This window comes from Lissotriton helveticus, chromosome 1_1 (assembly GCF_964261635.1).
Source record: "Lissotriton helveticus chromosome 1_1, aLisHel1.1, whole genome shotgun sequence".
Classification (NCBI taxonomy): domain Eukaryota; kingdom Metazoa; phylum Chordata; class Amphibia; order Caudata; family Salamandridae; genus Lissotriton; species Lissotriton helveticus.
Window position 1 is genome coordinate 962651533 of NC_136057.1, and position 22879 is coordinate 962674411.

The 22879-nt window shown below is 43.5% G+C and overlaps 1 protein-coding gene across 5 annotated transcripts in view; it reads left to right on the forward strand.

The window, feature by feature from the left end:
• SFMBT2 (Scm like with four mbt domains 2) overlaps positions 1-22879 on the forward strand; it is a 1092424-nt gene that overhangs the window by 728678 nt on the left and 340867 nt on the right. For all 5 annotated transcript variants that reach the window (XM_078677113.1, XM_078677108.1, XM_078677111.1 and 2 more), the window contains 3 exons: positions 5524-5625; positions 19162-19309; positions 19466-19548. In XM_078677113.1, the coding sequence (XP_078533239.1) occupies positions 5524-5625; positions 19162-19309; positions 19466-19548 (333 nt within the window). The remainder of the gene's footprint in view (positions 1-5523; positions 5626-19161; positions 19310-19465; positions 19549-22879) is intronic.

A 22879-nucleotide genomic window follows, 5' to 3' on the forward strand; every position in this document is an offset into this window, starting at 1 on the left:
GGTAACAAAAAGTGACAAGGCAGCTTCTTCCCGCTGTTTGTCAATTTCATTTTCATTCATGTTGCAAACGATTCCGTTGTTTTCAATAATTAGTGATGACGAGCACACATAAGTCTCGTTTTACTACCGCTGCTCAATTACTTCGTCACCGAATGGCATTGCAATTGAAACACTCTCACCGTTGGTAAATGGCAGGAACTGCTCCGCGTCCCGCGTCCTCCGACGCGAATCCTAGGGGCTGCTCAAACCGCCAAAACCAGAGCGGCCGGGTCTCAGTGCATTCGGGGACAGCTGCTGTAATTCCCATGCGAGAGTCAAAAGAGTTGATTTGAAGCAGCTATCGGCTTGCGACGAAGGGGTCCGTTACGGAAGCAAATCAACTTCCGTCAGCATATGAAGACAAAGCTCCTCCTCAGCTCGCTCTGCGCTCGCAGACACCGCCTCCACGCCAGCAAAGAATGAGGACCGGACCAGCAGAGTCAGCAAGATGGTAATTTATTTTAAAACAACAGAACCAGCGACGCGTTTCGGGCCAAAAAAGCCCTTGGTCACGCTGCAACATGTTTCAAATCATTATGCTATTTTATAGTTTAATGCAGTGATGTTGACACCACCCCCTGGTGGCGTCCACCATAATCACGTGGTAATAAACAGTGAAGACACACTATCGCCAGTCTGCTTTTCCAATTGCTGACATATGTACAAGAAATTATTACTGGTTGAATCCAGAATATATACTAATTCTTACAGGTAATACAATTTATAAGTAAAAGATATTAAAAAGCATTAAATAGCAATTTCTGTTATCAATTAGACGTTCAAATGACATGTAAACCAATCCTGTGCAAATATGCCAATTCTTATATGTAGCAGCGAAAGTTATAAAGTGCATAGTCTGGAAAGTGCATAAGTGATAAAGATAAAATGAAGTGTAAAAGAGCTGCGGGAACATACTACACTACCATTAGACCAGTAATGTGCAAATGTGCAATAACCAATGAAATATATATATATATATATATATATATATATATATATATATGTATACATATATATATACTCCACAAGTTTGCTTACAAGCACGAGACACACTCGGAAAGTTGCAGCATAAGGGTTTATTTGTCCAACAACACACTACGCGTTTCGACAATAACTCTTGTCTTGTTCACACATATATATATATATGTGTATATATATATATATATATATATGTATATATATGTATATATGTATATAGACCTATATATATATATATACATATACCTACATATATTTATGTATACATATATCTATATATCATATCTATATATCACCTTAGTAACCTACCACCCTTGCCCACCCTCAACCTTAAAAATAATCATACCCACCCTAGAATTACCCTTGCCACCCAAAAACCCACTCCCATTGAAAACCCTAAAATGACTCTTGCTACCCAAAAACACCAACCCATCCTATACCCTGAAAATACTCTTGCCACCCAAAAACTCATACCCAGCCTAAACCCTAAAAAGACCCTTGCCACCCAAAAACCTACACCCGCCCTAAACCCTAAAATCACCCTTGCCACCCAAAAACCCATACCCACTCTAAACCCTAAAAATACCCTTCCTATCCCCAAAAAATGCCATGCTAAAATGACCCTTGCCACCCAAAAACCCACATTAAACCCTAAAATTACCCTTGCTACCCAAAAACCTGCACCCACCCTAAACCCTAAAAATACTCTTGCCATCCAAAACCTGATACGCACCTTAAACCCTAAAAATAACCTTGCCATCTGAAAACCTATACCCACCCTAAATCCTAAAATCACCCTTGCCACCCAAAACCCCATACCCACCCTAAACCCTAAAATTACCCTTGCTACCAAAAAACCCACACCCACCCTACCCCTTGAGATGAGGCTGATTCTTTGCCAAATATATAGAATATATACTAAAGGTGGTGTAATTATCCCTGAGTCCCCTCACTGGTAGCTAATTTAGCAATGTATTTTTTAAATACACAAAGTGACAACCGCCCCTTGGGTTGGTTTTAGCACGTTTTATGTGTTTGTGTGGACATCTTTGCACAAACTGATCATGTATCCAGGTCTGATATTTGTGGGCTTCAACAATGGGACATGGCACACTTGGACTAAATTGTTTATTGTATAATAATAAGATTTGGTTGTTGTGATTCATCATGTGGTATTGAACGGGAAGTTGTTGACTTCACAAGTTATGCTGAAAGCAGATCACCAATAAACGTGTAGCTCAAAGCAATTGCTGATATTTATGGGTTTTGATCATGGGACATTGCCCACTGGGGCTAAATTGTTTGCTGTGTAAAAACAAGATTTGGTTATCATGAGTCATCATGTGATAATGAACGGTAGTTGTAAATATCATGTTTTAGGGCGTGAGCGGATCACCAATGAACCACATGTAGCGAGACAACCAATCATTCCACAGAATTGTGGTGACATCACCTTGTGGTGATTATACATACATAAAGAGTTATACCTATGTGCCAGGTGATTTTGAAACATGGGATGAACTTAAAATGTTCAATCCAAATGCAATTTGTGATTTTAATCTTGATGTGCAATATTAGAATCAATGAAAGTTAGCATACCAAAATGTTCAAAAAAAGACATACTTCATATGAAAGTGGGGTCTGTTGTTGCTGTTTATGGTGACATAGCACTTGTACATAAGAGCACTGGGAATGGCGGCGCAGAACTGTGTGCTCAAACCCATCAGTGGCAGCCGAAATATGTCACGGCATTTAGTACATGGCCATAAAAAAACTGAGATTGAGCATCCTAAACGAGTCTGTATCAATCTGGTTTCTCTGGATTGTCTGCATTATATACATATGTACATTTATATATAAAATACTTACATTTTCGTGGTAAAGGCATGTGAGATAAAAGCACAATCGTAAAAATATGCATGGTAAAGGCATTCACGGTAACGATGCATTCGTTGTAAAGGATTTGTTATGAAGGTAAGTCACGGTTAAGCCATCATTGTAAAGGTTGTTTCCCCAATCCATCATTATTTTGCACACACTGTCACCTCAGTTTGTACCCACACTGTGTGACTGGAACCAGGCTGTACCCAGCTGATTAGCCCATAATTAGGGTACAACTGATCCTGGATTGCTTGTGTAGGACCTGACTTTGCAGTTCGGGCTGGACTGTTCCTAATGGAGCAGGGTCAAGACTGATATGCATGGAGCTGGGTCCAAACTAAGGTGGCATGTTGTGCACAGAAACGATGGATTGGTATGCAGCCCTGAGTGCATCAGTGTATGAGATTAATTTGGCATTCCATTCATCACTGTTTTGTATACTTATTTCTTTTAGAAATTTGGCATGTTGCTGCCTTTAGCCCTTTTGTGCATGTAGCCTGTCTTAGACTTTGTGAATTCCTCACAGACCGTCATACAATAGAGGGATTATATGTGTGCCTGAATGGGCCATCTATTGGCAGGATTGGGAGCAGAGCAGAACACAGCCCCACTTACAACTGATTAGCCTTTACTCTGCTTCACACAAAGGTCCTAATTGCCCTGCATTGTCACTTTAGCCAGCTTAGAGCCAGGGTAGGGGAGACAGAAAGTTCCATGCACTTCAAAGACACTGTATAGAAGCTTCTCTCACCTTACAGATCCAGGACACCAGAGTATAAAAGTAGTACCTCATACATCAACTCTTCAGTACTCTTCAGGACCTGTGGATACTCTGCCAAGAAGAAGGACTGCCAAACTGCAGACCTGCTTCTCTGAAGGAACTGCTGCCCTGCTTTACTAACCTCCTGCTCTCTTGCCTGGAAAAAGAGAAATGGACCTTCAACTTCATCTTGAACCTGGGACACCAGAGTGACTTCAATGGCTAGTCTACTGGCCTGGTCTGATCCTCATGGACATAAAAGGCTCTCCATCATCCTGCACCAGCCCATGGACCCAGCTGCAGTGAGTTCTTGCCCCCCAAATTTTGCCTCTCTGGTCCTGGACCCTTGGTGTGGCTCAAGGGCACTGACATGAAGCTTTTGCGCTCTTTGTAACCTTGAACGAGCCAGTTTGCACTGAGACCTCGTCACTTGTACCACAAATAAAAGTGCAAAGCAGTGCCAGCCCGACTTATCATACTGCAGCATCGACAGCTTGCGATGACCGACAATACAAAGTTGTAGCAATGCCCATCAGCGACACCGGCCGACTCCTCGTGCTTTGCCAACAGCCTCCTGTGACACTTTCCCTCATACTTGCAGCCCTCTTCAACACGAACAGGACTCTTAGCATGAACTTGAGAAGATAAACTTCAGCAGGTCTACACTGGTGATTGTATCCAACCTGCACCCCATTGAAGTCAGCCTGAAAGTTTGAATTTGACCTGGTCCATCGCGATCAGATGTCCCAAATGGGCACTTTGTGCTTTTTGGCGCTATATTTACCTTATTCTCTAAAAATTCATACATCCGGTTCTACTGATTAGATGTTTTGTTGTTTGGTCTTGTTTTATTTATTACATTTTGCTCTATTTTTCTAACCTGGTATGAGATGTTTTTGTGTTGTATTTTTACTGTTTTACTTTTTGAAGCGTTGCACGAATACTTTAGACATTGCTTCTAAGATAAGCCAGACTGCTCTGTGCCAAGCCACCAGAGGGTTGAGCACAGGCTAATTTAGGGTTTGCTTGTACCTTACCCTGACTAGAATTGTGTTTGCTGCTTGATCAGGGAACACACCCCAGTCAACCAGTAACGCAATTTATCAATATATATATGATCAGTTAAGGGTAATCCTAATAAAGCACCCAAGTAAACTGGGAATTATCTTAACTTTCCACTTGTTCTGATGTTTGTCATCGTTATTGTAATAGCCATGAGCATAACATTTGTGAATACCCACATTCACTAAAAACATAAGTACACATGAAGGGAATTGTTTACCACAAATAACTGGATATAATTTAGAAGTAGAGACCATAGGCATCACCCCTTGCTACAGCTATTGCATCCCAAAGGTCCATAATTGAACATGGGCGAAATGGGGAAAATAAGTTACTCCATGAGACTATAGAGTGATGGGACTAATTGAAGCACGCTATTAAGGTTCGCCAGGAATGTTGCTTAAATTGTGCCAAATGGGGGGGAAATGCAGGGGAAGTGTTTCAAGTCATCACATTATTTTTACCCCATACAAAAACTTTGCTGAGTTATGAAAATGTGACTTTTCTCTAGTTTTCTCCATTTTGTCACTAATTTGCCCATGTCTTGTGCCTCCTCAGTTGAACTCCATGGAAGACAAATCCTCCAGTGATTCACTGTTACTTTCTTACCAAGAGAACCTCAGTGAGCCACTGTTCCTTCATTCCTAAGAGGGCCTCCAGTGATTCAGTGTTAATTCCCCACAAAGAGAACCTCAAGTGATTCATTGTTACCTCCTTCTCAGGAGAGCCTCATGTGATTCACTGTTGCTTCCTTCCCAAGACAACCCTTCAGTGATTCACTGTTCCTTCCTTCCCACACGCAGGATCACGCTGATATAAGGAGCCACTCATTCATGACTGGGATGAAGCTGGAAGCAGTGGACCCCAGGGAACCTTTTGATATTTGTCCTGCATCAGTGACTAATGTAAGTACGCTTGGATTTATTATTATAAATATGTTTAAGGATCTAGCAATGAGAATGCAGCATGTTTGTTAATTAAACCTATGTGGTCAATACTTTAGCACCCTCGTCTAAGGTGTGCATCAATAAAATGGCGCAAACGGCAATCTTCAGAGCGCATAACGAGATAATAGGTTGGACTTGGTATCCTGAGCTTCACGTACAGCTAGGAAAAGTACAATTGGACAACTCATATAAATGAGCAGCTAACCCTCTGCCTCCCCTACCCTCGCCCCCCCCCCCACACACACACACACTCCTGCTTAGCTGGGGCGCGCTACATTAAATAGCAGGGAATTCCAGTGAGTTTTATCTGCCTGCTGTGTGTCAGCAGTCAAGTGCTGTTCTAGGAAGATGCCATGAGTGCGCTTAAAGTACTATTGATTGGTAATAATTACGTAGCAAAGGGTCTGCGCCCTGGAATGTTCAATGAAGCTTTGGCTAGAAATGAGAACTCCGGGGTCCCGTACGATAAAGTATATATATGAAATAGTACCGTCGTAGAGTGCTGAAAAATGCAGCAAAGAGACCTGCGGAGGTCAGGGATCAGAATCCCAGAACATCACGCTTGATCTTGAAATGTACTTGAAACAGGTAGACTGCTCCAGGGAGGGGGTGGAAGCTTGAATGGGAAGGCTGTAAAGGTAATAGCATACATGCATAGTTGATTCATTTTAAATAAGCATCATATTTATAAGGGTTAGTTGCACTATAGATTGTCAATGAATCTATTGTAAAACAAAAGAATATTGCATTTTAAATCATCAAAGCCAACTAAAAATGATGACACAATAAGATAGTGATGTTGAGAATGTCGCAATAGGGGGTGGTGTTTACTTCATCTGTTGATACAATGTCCTGGGTAAGATAGGTAAAGTAATTAGTGATGGCCAAAAACATCTCCTTTTTGAGTTTGTGCCTGGAAAATTTAAATTTACATGTGAATCCATTGTTTACCTGATCAGATTCCCCTTGTTTCAGATTTTCCATCACATCGCCCACCAGTAGATTTTGGCATATCTGATCTGCCAGGGGAAATATCAGAGGTGCAGTGTTTATTGCAAACCTCGGAAACTCCATCTATAAAGTGATCAACATTGTCCTCTATTCTCATCATAAGGGCCCAGTTCTGCTATTGTTAACGTATAAGGCGTCTGGCTGATGACATTTCTATCAGTAAAAAAAATCTTCACCTCCTTATCGATGCTCGAGCAGACGAGCACCCACAGAGGGCTCGTTACACGTGTCTAGGTGTAATTCCCTGGAACCCTGAACCACAAGATACTGTTCTGGCAGGACCGCTAGTCCCAGGGGTGTGGAGTTACTGGGATTAAAAGCAGGTACCCGAGTGATGGTTCCTTGAAAATGAAGAATTTCCAAGGAAATTGGTAATTCCACTCCTAATCCCACCTTCATTTGATCTGGTATGTTACCCATAGACTCCACTAGCTCTTAGCAAGTGTGGTCTCCAGGATTGTGTTTGAAATGTTGTCTTGAAATCACATCTGGTCAGTAAAATTGATGAAAACTGAGTAGAACATATATTCCATTAAACATGTGCTTATGCGTTTTCCCTCAAGGCACCTCTCGGGAAATGTGTGGCAAAAGCTGCATCTCGAGGGATATTTTGCTAACATTTATTGACAATAATTCAAAGGGATTTAAAGGCAGTCTTAAACGCAGTACCACATAGGGATGAGTACACAGAGAAGGTAACTACAAAGACATGGTCCCATTGCTAGTCAGTAGTGCCCGTAACCTGGTTCCTGCAGATGAGACCTCGATGGAACAGTCGTAAGTAAAAGCAGATGCAGTAGGTAGAGGGTTTTTGGAGGAGAAAAGGTTCAGCTGCGGGAGCGTGTGTGGCAATAGCCCTTCTTCCATTAGTCAAAGGAGCAAGGGCTAGAGAGGCAGGTGTCCAGCCTTTGTTCTTGAACCTAATGCTTAATTTGTGGAGGTGGTTACAAGGGTTGGGCCCCAGCACTCATTTTTGGGGACCCAAACATATTTTACATCATCAAACTTTAACCCAGACCAAGAGAGAGAAAGACAGAAAAAGTAGAAAGAAAGCAGGGATGAAATAGGAACTGCAAGAGTAAGAAAAATAGTGTAGGTGCATCATGTGAATGAAAGAGGCAAGGGGTGAAATAAAAACTAGCAGCCTTGAAATTCCACAATCCTGTCATTCAGTAGTGTCAGCAGATAGCTCCTAAGAAACACTTTCAGCCCCTGCTTGTAATTATATTTACAAACTAAACACTTCTTGGAACAACAAGCCCCTGATGTAAGTGGTGGTGATATACATTGGTTCCTGTATACCCTTCTCTTTCACTCTGGCTCTTTAGGGCTCCCTAAAATGAGCTTCCAAACTGGCTGAACAGGAGTCAGGTAGTGCAATTTAAATGATGAAGATTGCTCAACCACAAAGTGAAAGCATGTCTAGCCTGATTAAAGTCCCAGTATTCTGGACTATGACAGCAGAATGATGTGATCTTATTCCAGTGCTGGAAACTAAAAGGTGTATTCTGAGAACTTACATTGGCTGTAAAGAACTGAAGTTATTTTGAGGTGGGCTGAGGAGTTTTTGTATGCTGAAGCCAATAGATTAACTTTTTATCTCAAGAACAAAGGCCAGGAAGTATTTCTGATGAGCAGTATTTGTCCGCACTTTAATTTTGTGGTGCTCAAAATTGTTAAAGAATATTGTTGTTTAGACAGGGCAATTGATTTGCTTGTTCTTGTCTCCATGGTATGAGTGGCCAGGGTTATCTGGTCTGTTTCCCTGGCCTCATATTTGTGTCGATCCATGAGTGTCACTGTGTCCTTTTGTACCAGTGTTCTTAACCTGTAAGTGCCCGTGAATTGGGTTCCTGTATTCTCATCTCCAAATGTTATTGTCACAATTTCATTTGCTCCAAATTAGACACAATGTAGACCTATCAGTGTCCCCAAATCAGTGTCCTAAATTCAATGTCCAAGTATAGGTCTCCGTGTCCCTATGCCTCCCCATGACATTTTCAGTTACTATTTGTCAGTGCCCACATTGTCCCAGTGCCCATATGTCTATTCCATTGTTAGTGGGATTTTTCAGGTGTCACCATTCTAATATCATAGTCCACATATAAGTTAAACTCTTCCTGTGTCAGTGTATCACAGAATATGAGGCTATGTTCAAGTGACAGTGATGAGTGCATCTCTGTCTGTGCTGGTATTCCAGTGTCAGTATCAATTTCACTGTGTCCTTGTGTCTATGAGCTCATATCAGTGCTCTTGTGTCACTGTTCTTGCATCAGTATCCCCATTACTAATAACGTGCATGCGTTTGTGCCCTAGCATCTGTGTCCAAATTGATAGATAACCCAACTAAGAGTCGGTGCTCTAGTTACAGCAACTGAGTGTCATTGTGACTATCCATCTATGCGGCCCACCTAGTAGCAAATGCCCCTCCCAGAACGGCCTCTGTGCCGCTTATAAATAACCTCCACTGGCTCCCTGTGAGAAAACTAGTGAAATTAAAAATTTGTGGCACAGTTTTCAAGGCTTTCAATGACCTGCGTCCCTCCTATCTATCAGACAAACTGGCAAGGTACACGCCCTCTAGACCCCTTCGGTCAGGATCTAAACAACTTCTCTGCACCCCAATAATTAAATAAGCATGCATGGGTGGCAGGGCATTTACTTACCTTGCCCCTACTCTTTGGAACGAACTTCAACTCCACTTACGCGAATGCTAGGACCTCCTACGTTTCAGGAAGCTGCTAAAGACCTATCTTTTCTGAAGTGTGCTCGTCTGGCTGAAGCTCACTGCCCAAGTGCAGAGATACCCGTTACGGGGTGATTCGGGCGCTATATAAATTAATAGAAATCAAATATTGTAGTATCCCTGAGTCAGTGTCCAAATGTGCCCTTTGTGTGAGTGTCTGAGCATTAGTGTTTGTGGACTTGTCGGTGTTGTCCTTATGTAAATATCAGTGCACATTTGTCAGTATCCTTTTCCCCCATCTACCTATGTCCCACTGTCAATGCCCTGGGGTAAGTGTCCAGTGTCAATGTGTGCATCTATTTTCAAGTGGCAATGTCAGCTTCGCAGTGTAAATGTCCCCATGTTACTTCCTTTTTTTTTTTTTTTTATTGTTACGAACCCAACACAGGCAGAGCCAGACAAAATCTATACAATACATCATATAAAGCAATACATTACAAATTCATTAATAGGAAAAGGAATAACAGAAATACATCAGAAAGCATGAGAGCTAGTAGTAGTGGAATGGAGCTATCTAAGACCCTTATGTAGTCATAGGATTATGTTTAAATTTCCAGTTCATTATAGGAAGCCAGAGTGACTCCCCAAGTTTCCTTGCTCTCTTTCCCCTTGTAGTATATATAGCCGTCTCTATGCTATAGATTGCCAGAAAACGGGAGAGCCACATATGAAACTAGGAGGTTCTTGCTCTTTCCAGCGGGCTGCCAGAATGATTCTAAAGGCAGCGGTACCAATATATAGTATTTTTTGCTCTGATTTTGTCAATTTTAAAGTAGTATCGAATCCTAAGACAAAGAGTGTATCAGAATCTGGTACCCTGTGCCCAAAAAGCTCTTCCCAGAAATTCAAAAGCATGTTCTTAATTAACACAAGTGAAGGACAGCTACTAAACATGTGTATCAGGGTGGCAGGACCTTTCGAGCATCTTGGGCAGATGTCATTCTCCCTTTTCCCCCATAGAAACAGCTTAGCGGGTGTGTAATAGAGATTGAAGACTGTTTTGTATATTTGTGCTTTTAAGTTACTGGCCATAATCAAAAGTTGGCTCATCTCTAATATCCTATCAATATCTACGTCAGGATTGTTTAATTTTGTAGCCCAGCTAGTTTCTGTTTTTTCCAGGTCATCCGACATATTAATTAGAAGTAGCCTATAAAGTGCTCCTATTCTAGTGTTTGTATTGTTAAGGGCTTCCATTATCTCTACTCTCCCCAAATCAATAGAGGGACGTTTCGCTCTTAGATACGCTATTACCTGCGCAAATTTAATGTAGTCACCATTTGAGAGTTGGTATTTTTGTTTCAGGTCGTTAAAAGTGGTTTCAAAATCTTTAATCAAGAAGTCACTAATTGTAGTTATACCAATCCTTTCCCATTTTCTTGCTATCACATCATAAGATGGTGCGCAAAGAGTACTATGTTTCCATAATAGCGTATACCTGTTAAGTTTCTTAAGTTGCATGAGTTTAGCAACCTTTTCCCAGACTTTCCAAGCGCTTAACATAATTTCAACCTTGTATTTCTTTTTCATATGCTTAGTGTCGATTACTTGGAGGAAAAGGCCCTTTGCTTCTTTGCCGAGAACCAGCTCATATATTGAAGGAATGTAATCACTATCAACATGTGTAGTTCCATTACTATTACAAAACATAGGAGTTGAAAGTTTTAGGATTGAAGCCCAGTGGTACAAGGTACAGTTTGGAACAGCAAGTCCCCCTCTTTCTATAGGGAGGGAGAGCAGTTTATGCGATCTCCTAATCTTTCCGTGTTGCCATCGAAATTTCGACATAAGTGAGTCAAGTGTTTTTAATATCCTTGACTCTACAACTAGCGGGATTGCACGAAAAAGATATAAACATCTGGGTAAAACATTCATTTTGAGAAAATTAGCTTTTCCAATGATCGAAAGATGTAAATTATTGACCCGATCTAGGTCCTGTTTAATCTTGGCAATGAGGGGGTCATAGTTCATAGCTACAATATGCTTGGTATCAGGGCTTAAAGTGACTCCCAGATAGGTGGCTTTATGACTCCTTCTTTGATCACTACATACAGTATTGGCTGTTGCCAGTATATTAGTCTTTCCCCTATTCAGGGAGTAGCCCGAGTATAAGCCATACTCCAGAGTTAATTCTTCGATTTCACGCATAGCCACTACTGGATCAGCGGTGATGACCGCGTTATCATCCGCCTAAGCTAATACTTTGGTCTCAAATGAGTGGCTAAGGATGGGAGTAATAAGTGTATGCTCTAGGAGTTTTAATATAAGTGGATTAATATAAAGCGCAAATAATAATGGCGAACAAGGGCAGCCCTGTCTAGTACCTCGAGATATACTAATCTGACCAGATTCAGAAGGCTTTGGGGGACGTGTACATAGATTTCATAGCTTTTCCAAATTTGGGGCCAAAATTATTTCGTGTCATGACCGCCCAGAGTCCCCATGTTACTTCCAATGTCTACAGTATCGTGTCTCTGTACCTTTGCAGTGTTGTTGTGGCAGTAACCCTTGGTGCTGTTGCAGTGCATCAAAGTATTTGTTAGTGTCCCTGGGTCAGTATCAATACCTATCAATACCTATGTCCCTATGTCTATGTTCTTTTTTCTTTTGACCCATTGCAGTGACTATAGGTCATTACCCACAGTGTTGTGACTCGTGCACAGTACCTTTGTGTTGGTTAGCCCTTTTGTTACTGTCCTGGGATCACATCTGTAAGAAATGGATTACAGGTTGGAGGGAGTAAAACCCACCTCAAGCAGCAACCAATATCCCTGTCGGGTGTAGTCACCAGCTAACCCCAAAGTTACCTGTGCCCAACCCTCTGGTAGCTTGGCACAGAGCAGACAGACTTAACTCAGAGGCAATGTGTGAAGTATTTGTGCAATACTTCAAACAGTAACAAAAGGGCTTCCACACCATATTAGACACATAGAGTATATTTAAATAAATAAAACAAGACCAAAGTTACAAGAATCCAATTGTTAGAACAGGAGATATGCAATTTTAAAAGTTTCAGTGAAAATGGCACAAAAAAGCACCAACCAACAACTATGGATATCTACATAGAAAATAGGAATTTCACACACATGGATTATAGATACATTCAAGGTCTGTTAGACAGAAGTTGTTATTGATGATCTAAAGAAATCTTTCAAGTCCATGAACTCTTGTTTTATTTTGAAAATTATTCTTTATTGAAAAAGACGAACAAATCAGGCAGATAAAATCCAATATTCACAATCCATTAGCCGACACGTTTCATCCCAATTGAGACTACTTCAAGGCTCTCAAATAAGTTCAGGGTGTACATTCACATTCAAAGTATGTATGTCAGCAAATAATTATTGTAACAAAAGGGTAACATATCTGTATAGTCACCCGATGAAAGGCACAGCAGCCGGTCGCGATCGTCTGGGCGTCTGCTTCAGATGCGTCAAGATGATTGGCAAATGGATTGTAATTATTGGATTTTATCTGCCTGATTTGTTCGTCTTTTTCAATAAAGAATAATTTTCAAAAGAAAACAAGATTTCATGGCCTTGAAAGATTTCTTCAGATCATCAATAACAACTTCTGTCTAACTGACCTTGAATGTATCTATAATCCTTGGGTGCGGAATTCCTATTTTTTATGTTGCTGTAATTTTGGGTGTCCCAAATAGGGAGTGGAGAATGGTGCACCCCCTGGTATTCCTGCACCATCACTGCTGGCCTAAATAGTTATTGACAGGTGCGGTTCTCTTGCCTCAGCCCTCGGTCTGCTCTTTATGTCGACTGTGGATATCTGGTCGCACCAACCCAGGACAAAGTCACAAGTTCAGGCCTACCACAATGGAGTGTGGGCCAGCAACAGGGACCCAGTTAGGACTACTGAACAAGAGTATCTTAAATCCCGGTTGCAGAGCATTGGGAGGTTCCAATTCCAGGATGCCTTGTGCAGCCAAGGAGATGCAAGCTCGAGTTGGAGACGCGTTGCACAGTGCAGTTCTGGGGAGCTGAGAGGCTCCAGTGCGAGGCCCTGCATCATTATTGAGGAGGCAGTTGACAAGGGAAGCTTGCGATGTGAAGTCCTGCGTCAAGGATGTGCCACGCATCGGTTGGTTTCAAAGAGATTGTTGGGGTTGCGAAGTCATGCGTCATCATTGAGATTGCCGTTGACAAGAGTCTTACAATGCAAGGGGATGCATCGGAGATGCGCTGTGCAGTGCTGGTTTCAGTGAGCTTGCGAGTTCGATGCAGAGTCCCTGAGCTGGAAGAATTCTCGCCACAGAGACAATGCGCCCATTCTGCTTGGGGTTGCACCACGCAGCAGAGTAGATGTGTCAGTTGGGCTGGCAGAGCACCTTCAGGTCCACTTTCCAGGGGGTATGCAATCCTTTGTGTGAAGGCCAGACAAAGCCTATTGAGGTGTAAGTGTAGCTGAGGCACACTGTGCCCTCCCGTCTTGCCACTGATGGCCTACCTAGGCATACCTAAGTTATATATTTATACACAAAGTCCAACTGCCACCTACACCCAGTCATGTGACCCAGAGACAGGGTGTAGGCACTAAATGGCTAAGGGGGGGAAATGACAACTTTCTAAAAGTGCAATTTCCAAAATTGTATTAAAAGATCCGACTTCACCACAAAAGAGGATTTTTCATTACAATTCCACTAACACCAAACATGAACTGTTTACCTGTTCCTATTTGGAATTGACAGCATATTAAATGTACAGCGTATTAAATGTTATTAAGGTAACCCCCAATGTTATCCAATGGGAGAAGCAGTCCTTGCAGCAGTGAAAAAAACTTTTAGGAATTTAGGAGTTTCTCACTACCTGTACATGCAAAACCTAAAATCACATGCCTTACTCTTTAAATACATTTCACCCTGCCCTGTGGACTGTTTAGGGCACACCCTAGGGATGACTTATATGTACTACAAAGGCAGGGTTGAGCATGGCAAAATGTTTATTTTGCCAGATCGCAATGGCACTTTAAAACTGCACATAAAGGTTGCAGTGTCAGGCCTGAGACATGTTTAAAGGGCTTCTTAAGTGGGTGGCACAATTAGTGCTTTAGACCACTAGTAGCATTTCACTTGCAGGCCCTGGGCGCTGGTAGTGGCACTTTACTGGGGACTTACATGTAAATTAATTATGCTAATCATGGAAAAGTCAATGTTGCCATATTTTAAGGCAGTGGTTCCCAAACTTTTTTGACCCGTGGCTCCCTTGACCTAATTGGCAGTTGGCCATGGTTCCCCAACATTTTTTCCGGTGGGCAGGTGGGGGGGAAGTAAGCCCGACCTCTGGAGTACTTCCTGTTGCCTTTCTTAAATTCATTGAGATGCAATGAAGGTATTATAATTATATTTGTAACAAATTAAAAAGATAACAGTTGTTTAATAAAATCTCATTAAGTACGAAACAATACAAGATTAATAGCCAAATATGTTTTCATGCAAATTTTTGTAACCGCACAACAATAGTTTCAAATGCTGAACATACAGCCCTGCACACACATACACACATACACACCATCTCAGCAAATGTAACAACACCCATACCAATTTAGAACATGCTGTGGAGCACACACACCACTGCAAAAGTGCAGTGGAGCACACGTAAGTCAATGAAAAGGCAGCAGATGCAACAGAGAGCACACACATGCTCCAGTGATGCAAACTGTGTGCCTGGTCCTAAACCCTTATTTATGCCAGCTGCTGCTTTCAGTAGCTTTTGGTACTGAGACCCACTCTGAGAAAATGGAATATTGAGATTGGACTGTCGTAATCAGTATCACCAGCATTATTTTTACACTAAAAAGGCGGGCTCCACGGAGCTCGTTAAAATAAAGAAATCATGACAATAAGGCTTATGATTTCTTTAACGAGCTCCGTGGAGCCCGCCTTTTCAGTGGAAAAATAATGCTGTGGTACTACTATTATTTAAAATGCCATGCCGATCTTCTGCCCAATCGCAGTTGGGTGTGTCACGGAGCTCCGGTGTATGTATTCATGTACATCTGTATATGCACTATGGAGACGCTGCATGTGACCTATGCAGCCATTGTGTGTTATGAAGGCCTTGTACATGTACTCTGGAGGTCTAGTATGCGTGTCATGGTGCCATTTCAAGGGCATAATTGTACTCCTGTGAAGGTTCCCCCAACCTGTGTTGCACCTGGTTCCTGCTAAATAAGTGTAAACTGCAAGTGCAGCTAGAAAAATGAAAAAGAAAGGTGTTCTAGGAGCACAAGATTTGGAGGCTGCACATAGGTAAAATCCCACATATAGGCCTACAAAGTTGTTTCCCACCACTTAGTCTTAAGAAAAATGTAACTGGGCAACAGAATGAGTGGCCTCACAAGGGGTAGACTGTGTATAAAAGAAAAGACAAACATGTATGCTTTTAAAAAGCCATATTTAGCACCTTTGTAAATCATCCATGAATCTTCACTATATGTTTTGCACAGCTGTAAACCTGAACTAAACGTTTTGCACAGCTGCTTAGTATTCAAATCTTTTGAACAGTATGCACAGTATCTGATACATTTTCCAGTTTCATTTAAAAGGTAACAGCACTGAATGTCGTATTTTTCCTCCCAACCCACACCCCCCTTTTCTCCCTCAAATTCTTGGTGTAGTGATTAATCACTAACAATTTGGCAAAATAACTTCCAAGTGGATGTATGACGTTACAACGCAGGCTATTACAACGCCTGCCTTTACAACGTGGTTTTTACATCGCATACCATTACAACGCATAGCGCTTTTGGGTGCTGGATAGTGAATAGTTTAATTTACTATTCCAACTCCAGGCCCCGTGGACACTAGGGAAGGTTATTGGATAGTAAATTAACCTATTCCCTATCCTAGAGCGGCCCCCAGCGCAATGCGTTGTAATGGTTTGCGTTGTAATGACCGCGTTGTAATGGTAGTACGTTGTAAAAGTTTCGTTGTAAGTGATGTTTACCCTTCCAAGTGCAATTGTGTTGAACTGTAATGCGAAAGCTACAGGGTCCCTTTGAAACAGCAGCACGGCCTCAAACACATCGATGCAGTGCAAGGCGCACAACAGTCAGAATTAATTTAAAGCCCCTCTACCTGTTCTCAAAACATTGCAGCCTTTTATTTCATGTACAGCACGCTCGCTGTCCAAGTTAATGCTTCAGGACGCACCGCTCTTTCTCTCAGCCAAATTCACTGTGATGAGATAGATTACAAGATTGAAAGCAGCGTGGCACCTCTGGCTTCTCATCAAAGCGCACCGGGGTGCCGCGGTGCACACTTTGGGAACCACTGCTTTAAGGAGTGAGCACATGAACTTTAGCACTGGTTGTAGTAGTAAAGTGCACAGAGTCCTAAGGCCAACAAAAACAAGATCAAAAACATATTGAGGAGTAAAGCAAAAGGTTTGTGGAAGACCATGCTAAGGCTGACAGGTCTAACATAATAACACTGAGTGTTCTCCGATGCAATGGGCATGGGTGGGGATCCACTTTCTATGCTGCTGGGGCACTTGATAACGATAGTGACAGCACTATGTATGCACCAGTATGTTCTCTAGGGGGTATCTCCTCATTTGCACAAGGGTCCCAAAAAAAAGAGGGAAATATTCACCTCTGCACCCACAATGTATTATCAATGTGGGTGTAGATGCAAAGGTGCTGTTAGGGGGCATACTGACCATACGTCGAAAAGAGGTGATGTACCTTCAGTGTGCCCCCACGACTGACCCTAGAAAGGGGACCTATGGATAACCCTCAGACATAGCATTGCAGGCAATTGCTGCCATTGGCTGTGCCCTCTGAAAGAGTGACTTGCTCTGTCCTCTCAAAAGCAGGCTGCATTGTTGCCTGCATAATAAAAGAGAGGCCTGCTGCTTCAAACACTTTTACCCCCTATCACTAGTGCCCTGAACCAGGATAGCATGGGTTCAAAGCTGCCCTTGGGGTAGCACATTAACTTTAAAAGGGCAAACTGATCAGGGCTGCTACTGATGCATCCTGCTATAGGTGCACATGGTGTAGACCAGTGCCATGCACCTTTTACATAATACAGCAGCTGGGGTTTAGTCCAATCATCAGTGTCTTAGAGACAGAATTGCCCCATGCCATTCTTTCAGCAGCTATATTTGTGCACTCTGTCAGTGTTCCTGTGAGATTGCCCATTAATTAATATAACTGTGCAGTGTTAGTGCTCCTATGCCAGTATCCCAGCATCTATGTCTGAGTGGCAGTGTCCCAGTGAAATGTCCCGGTGCCCTTGCAGCTGTGTTAGTAGCCTCTGACTGTGTTGTGTCCTGTGTCAGCGTCCTAGTGTTAATTTATTTAGCTCATATTAATGTTTCAGTGTCACTATCTACATGTCAACATTCCCATGTCAGTGATGTTATAAATGATGTCCTAGAACATGTCATGAGTGATGTAATATGTGAGGTAATAATTAGGGCATGGTGGGGGCGCATGTTATAGTTACCTCTGCTGACTGTAACTGGTGAATTTCTGTGTTTCAAAACATTAATGTTGTCATTGACATATTCACCTAACTATAACGTCACTTTTAAGGTGGTCTCTCACCCCTCCTCAGTCCAACGATGTTCAGGTGTCCTGCGCTCAAACCAACCAGGCAGAAACATGCATCTGGACCACAATCTAAAATCAAGATTAAAAAATCACAAAATGTCATCTTATTGATGCTAACATGAACTAAGTGGGTTGCCAATGTTTGAAATGTTTATTTATTTTCTTCAATTGATTATATGAAGAATAATATCTGATGAGTGGGACGTGTTATTGAAACATACATCTGCCAACTGTTTCAAGATATTATATTATGGGAAAATACGAGGGACGTTTGCTATATGCTGCTATGTATTTATGTATATAATTATTTTGAAACCAAGCACTTTCATGCCAGCACTTTCTTGCACATGTTCATCATACAAGTTATGCAGTGTTTTCTTAAGTCAGATAGCTTAGATAAGCAGATCCGTTTAACCTCTGGCTATCCACAACACTTACTCATGGGGTCCGTGACTGTTTAATTAATTAATATCAGCAGCTTCATACATTTTATATATAGATAAAAAAACAAAATTTAAAAATGGAAAAGCACTGTAAGTCTGAAGGAATTTCAAATGGGAAATGAATAATAAAATTACTATCCTCAGTTTTATTAGTGGGTGCAGGAAAAATACTGCAAACTGAATCTAGAACGGATGACTGGAAAACTCTACTGAAAAGCTGGTATGTGCTAACAAAAGATAGCATGCACGAGTTGCAAAATAGAAAAACTGATATGCTAGAGTCCAACCTACCACTTCATCTTTAAGAAATAAAATCACATTTTAAGAATCTCCAACCTTCCCATTACAACAAAAATTACAATCTGTGTATGTTTTGTTACTGAATAAAATCAACTATTTCAGAATGTGTGTATTTGTTTGATGTGTACTTGTTTCTGTATTTTTATGCATTGTTTTGTGGTTTAGGGCCCCAGACTTTCAATAGTGATTCAATGGAGGTACCCATGAGTTAGAATGTTAAGAGCAGCTGGTTTAGATCACATAGGGGCAGATGTATCAAAGGGTTTTGGCCATTCTGTGTCTATGGGAAAATGTGTTCGTACATAAGGCCTATAGTCACTCACCATACGATGTTGTAGAATGATATAGACCCAGATAGGCTTTGTTTGAGAATCATAGTACTGCACACATTTCCTGAAGCAAAATCTCATTACTTGTCTACAGGTTTTTAACAATCATTATTTTGAAGTGACGATTGATGACCTAAGAGCTGAACCTTGTACTCGTTCATTCCTCTGCCACGCAGATTCCTTGGGGATTTTACCAATTCAGTGGTGCCTTATAAATGGAGTCAATCTTACATCCCCCAAAGGTATTTTAATGTTCTTTTTTCAGTTTTGTATAGTTCAGTTCTGATTCTTTAAATACATTTAAACTAAACGTTAGTTTTTCTGTTTCCTTGTCTTTGAGCAATCGGATTATATCAGTGTTCTCTCATATGTATATTTTTGCTGTTTTCCTTTTGCAGGCTATTCAGGTCTTGACTTTGACTGGGCTGATTACCAGAAGCAGTGTGGGGCAGAGGCAGCACCCCAAGTTTGCTTTAGAAACGTAAGGATAGTCTTTTAATTTGTTGTTTTGCATGCCTGTAGGCTTAGCCATGGAAGGCCCATATAGTACTGTCGCAATTCAGAACAATTAAATATAGGAAATAAAATGAAAATTACTTGCTATCTGTTTCTGCTTCATAATTCTAATGGTGTATATCAAATTATGCACTGGATTGAGAATACAAATTGTAATTGCGCAGTTCTAACATGTTAACGTCACACATGCGGACTCTCTGTCTCTGCTATATTTAAACTAAAATTGTTGACCGGGCACAAGTCCTAAGAAAAGATGTTAGGGGCTAACCAAGTTAGGCAGAATTCAAGAGACCTGGCGGTGTGTGACATTATGGTGCGTGACATAGCACGTGGCATCACAGGATGTGTCATCACCACCCACATATAAAAAGAGGAAATGAGGAGAAATAAAGATATTTCTCCTCATTATGCCAGCCGCAGGTAGGTGCACGATTTTGGCACAAACCATTGTTTGCAAGACTTTGTAAGTATGGGTTTGCATCAAAATACATGGGTGGAGGGGGGCGTGGCTACGAGCCGACCGAGATGGCGGCGTAGTGCAGAAGCTCTGTGATTGAAGCGGCTCCTTCTACATTAATCCGTCTGCCCAGCCGTCATATGGTGGCATCTGAAGCCGGACTGGAGTACCGATGCTGAGAGGTGCGGTCCGGTCTTATCCCGGGTGAAATCGCCAGCCGCCAGCCGAAGATACGTCGAGGGGACGAGGAGGGCCCTGTGCACCGTCCTGCCGCTGATCTCCGAGCCGACCGGAAGTGCCCTGTGGTCGGGGAGCCCGGCCGGAAGGTACCGCTGACCGGTGGCGGTTGATACTGTTGACCGACCTGCTTGTGACCGAAGGAGGGCCTGCCCGGAGTCACCGACCGCCTGCCGTTGCTGCCGACAGTGATTGCGGAGGATCTGCAGCCCCGGGGATAGAGAGCCCCGGGACCGGGAGGTCAGACAGACTACTGTGCGGGCGGTGCGCGAAGGTGGCGCCCGCCCCCACCTCTCCCCGGGTGCAACTATAGCAGCGTGCCTGGTGTGAGGGCTCGGGCGCTAACACGCAGAGGGGCCGGGGCGACGTCCCCCGGGACCGACATCACTGTGCCTGGTGCAGCGCTGCAGGCGCTGGTGGGGCCCCGATCAGTCAAGAAGCCCGGGACTGTGTCTGGTAGGGCTTGGTGTGGGCAGTGTAACGAAGTGATTTTACCACCTGGGACACGAACGGTGAGGGCTGGCAGGCAGTTGGAGGTGTGGTGACAGTGGGCTCTTCCCTACATCTGGTTCCCTTGCGGCAGAACAAGGACCCTGGGCGGCGACGCCATTTTCCTGACGCCATTTCTCCTGCCGCCATCTTACTGCCACCTCCCCACAGCCTGGAACTCTGCAACAATACCGTGGGCCCCACACCGTGACAACCCACACTTACTATGGCGGGAAGAGGTCCCAGGCAAACTGCGGCGCAGTCAAAGTTGGAGAAGTACGCCTTTGAAAAGAACGCCGTGAAACACCCGGAAGGTCGCACGTCCACTGACAAAAGTCCGGAGGGGGATGGCTCCAAAAGGGTGACCCTAGAGGATCTGATGAAGATGCTCTCCAGCGTCCAGACGACGGTGGGGTCTATCTCGACAGACGTTGGCCAGCTGAGGGCGGATCTCCACAAGATGACGGAGCGTGTGGCGCAGGTGGAGGTAGTCACCAAATCATTGGTAGAAGACACTTCCGAACTACAGCTCGCTGCAGAACGCATGGAAGCGGTGACCAGAAAACTACAGGAACGTCTGGATGATCAGGAAGGGAGCTCGAGGAGGAACAACGTTCGGATTTTGGGCATTCCGGAGTCGGAGGGCAAGCAATCGATGGATCTCTATGTGGAGGACTTAATCAGAACAAAGCTGCAACCGAAGGGTCTCTCCCATTTCTTTTCTGTCGAAAGAGCGCACAGAGTCCCCGGTGGGAAGCCTAAAACGGGGGCTCAACCACGACCAGTGCTGGCTAGACTCTTTAACTTCTGTGATAGAGACGCCATACTTCAATCAGCCAGGGTCTCTGCTCCTGTCAAAATACTCAACTCCACCATTGCCTTCTTCCCGGATTATACGGCGGAGGTGGCCCGGCGACGGAAGACTTTCATAGATGTAAAAAAGGCTTTGCGGGCCAAAGAGATACCCTATTCCACGCTTTTCCCGGCAAGACTGAGAATCGTGGATAATCATAAGGCATGGTTCTTCGACACCCCGGAGGCAGCGAGGGACTGGCTGGATGGTTGGAGGCGAGTGGAGGCACCACGGCGCCATGACAGGGGTCCCTGCAGCCAACAGACACTTCCACGAGCGGATCACCAGACAACACAAGGTCATAGTCAGGACCTATTTGCAGAATCAGGTCTGGAGGACGGAGAACACCCGGAAGAGTAGACTCCTACAAGCACGATTGTTGACCGACACCTCTTAGGATAACGGACAATGTACCTCATGCACTTCCCTCCATGTTCGGCGGATGTGGCCAAGTGGAGCTGCTCGTGAGGTCTCAGAGCTTCTTTTCCCTTGCAAGCAAGTACAATGGGTTGGGATGGGACTAAGCGCTCTGCTAAGTTGGGGAGGCGGGCGGTTTCGGACCCGTGCAGCAGGGAGGCAGGGTGGGGGGTGGAAGGGGTATGTTTGATTGTTTTACTTCCTGTAATGTGCGACGATACACGGCACGTGATACACGACTCGAAGGGGACACTTTCCTTGTAGAGGTGCGATGCGGGACCCGTCCCCTATTGCCCTGTACGACATCACACACACACCTACATGGCAGCAATTGTGACGGCTACACCTGAGAATCACGCACCACATCCCACTCACGCATCGACCCTGTCAGTCCTAACATGGAATGTCAGGGGACTGGGCGACAGGGTGAAGGGGGACCTAGTACTACAATCCTTGAAACGCTGCAACCCAGCGGTAGTCCTCCTGCAGGAAACCCACCTGGTAGGCTCTGCCACAAAGGCGATGGATAGATGGGGGTATGGATTCGTTGCCCATGCTGATTTCTCCTCTGGCTCCAGGGGGACGGGAATACTTATTAGGAAGAACTTTCCGATGGTGTGTCGGCAGACCAAAATTGACTCCCAGGGCCGCTTTGCTTCTGCGACGATGCAGTGGGAGGGCCAACTTTTCAACTTTGTGTCCGTGTATGTCCCACCGGGCCTCCATGCCACGGCGCACACGGCCCTTGCGGCCTTCCTACTGTCATTGCCGATGACGACGCTAGTAATAGGGGGCGACTTTAATGACGTTCTGGATCATGGGATGGACAGGCACCCACATATA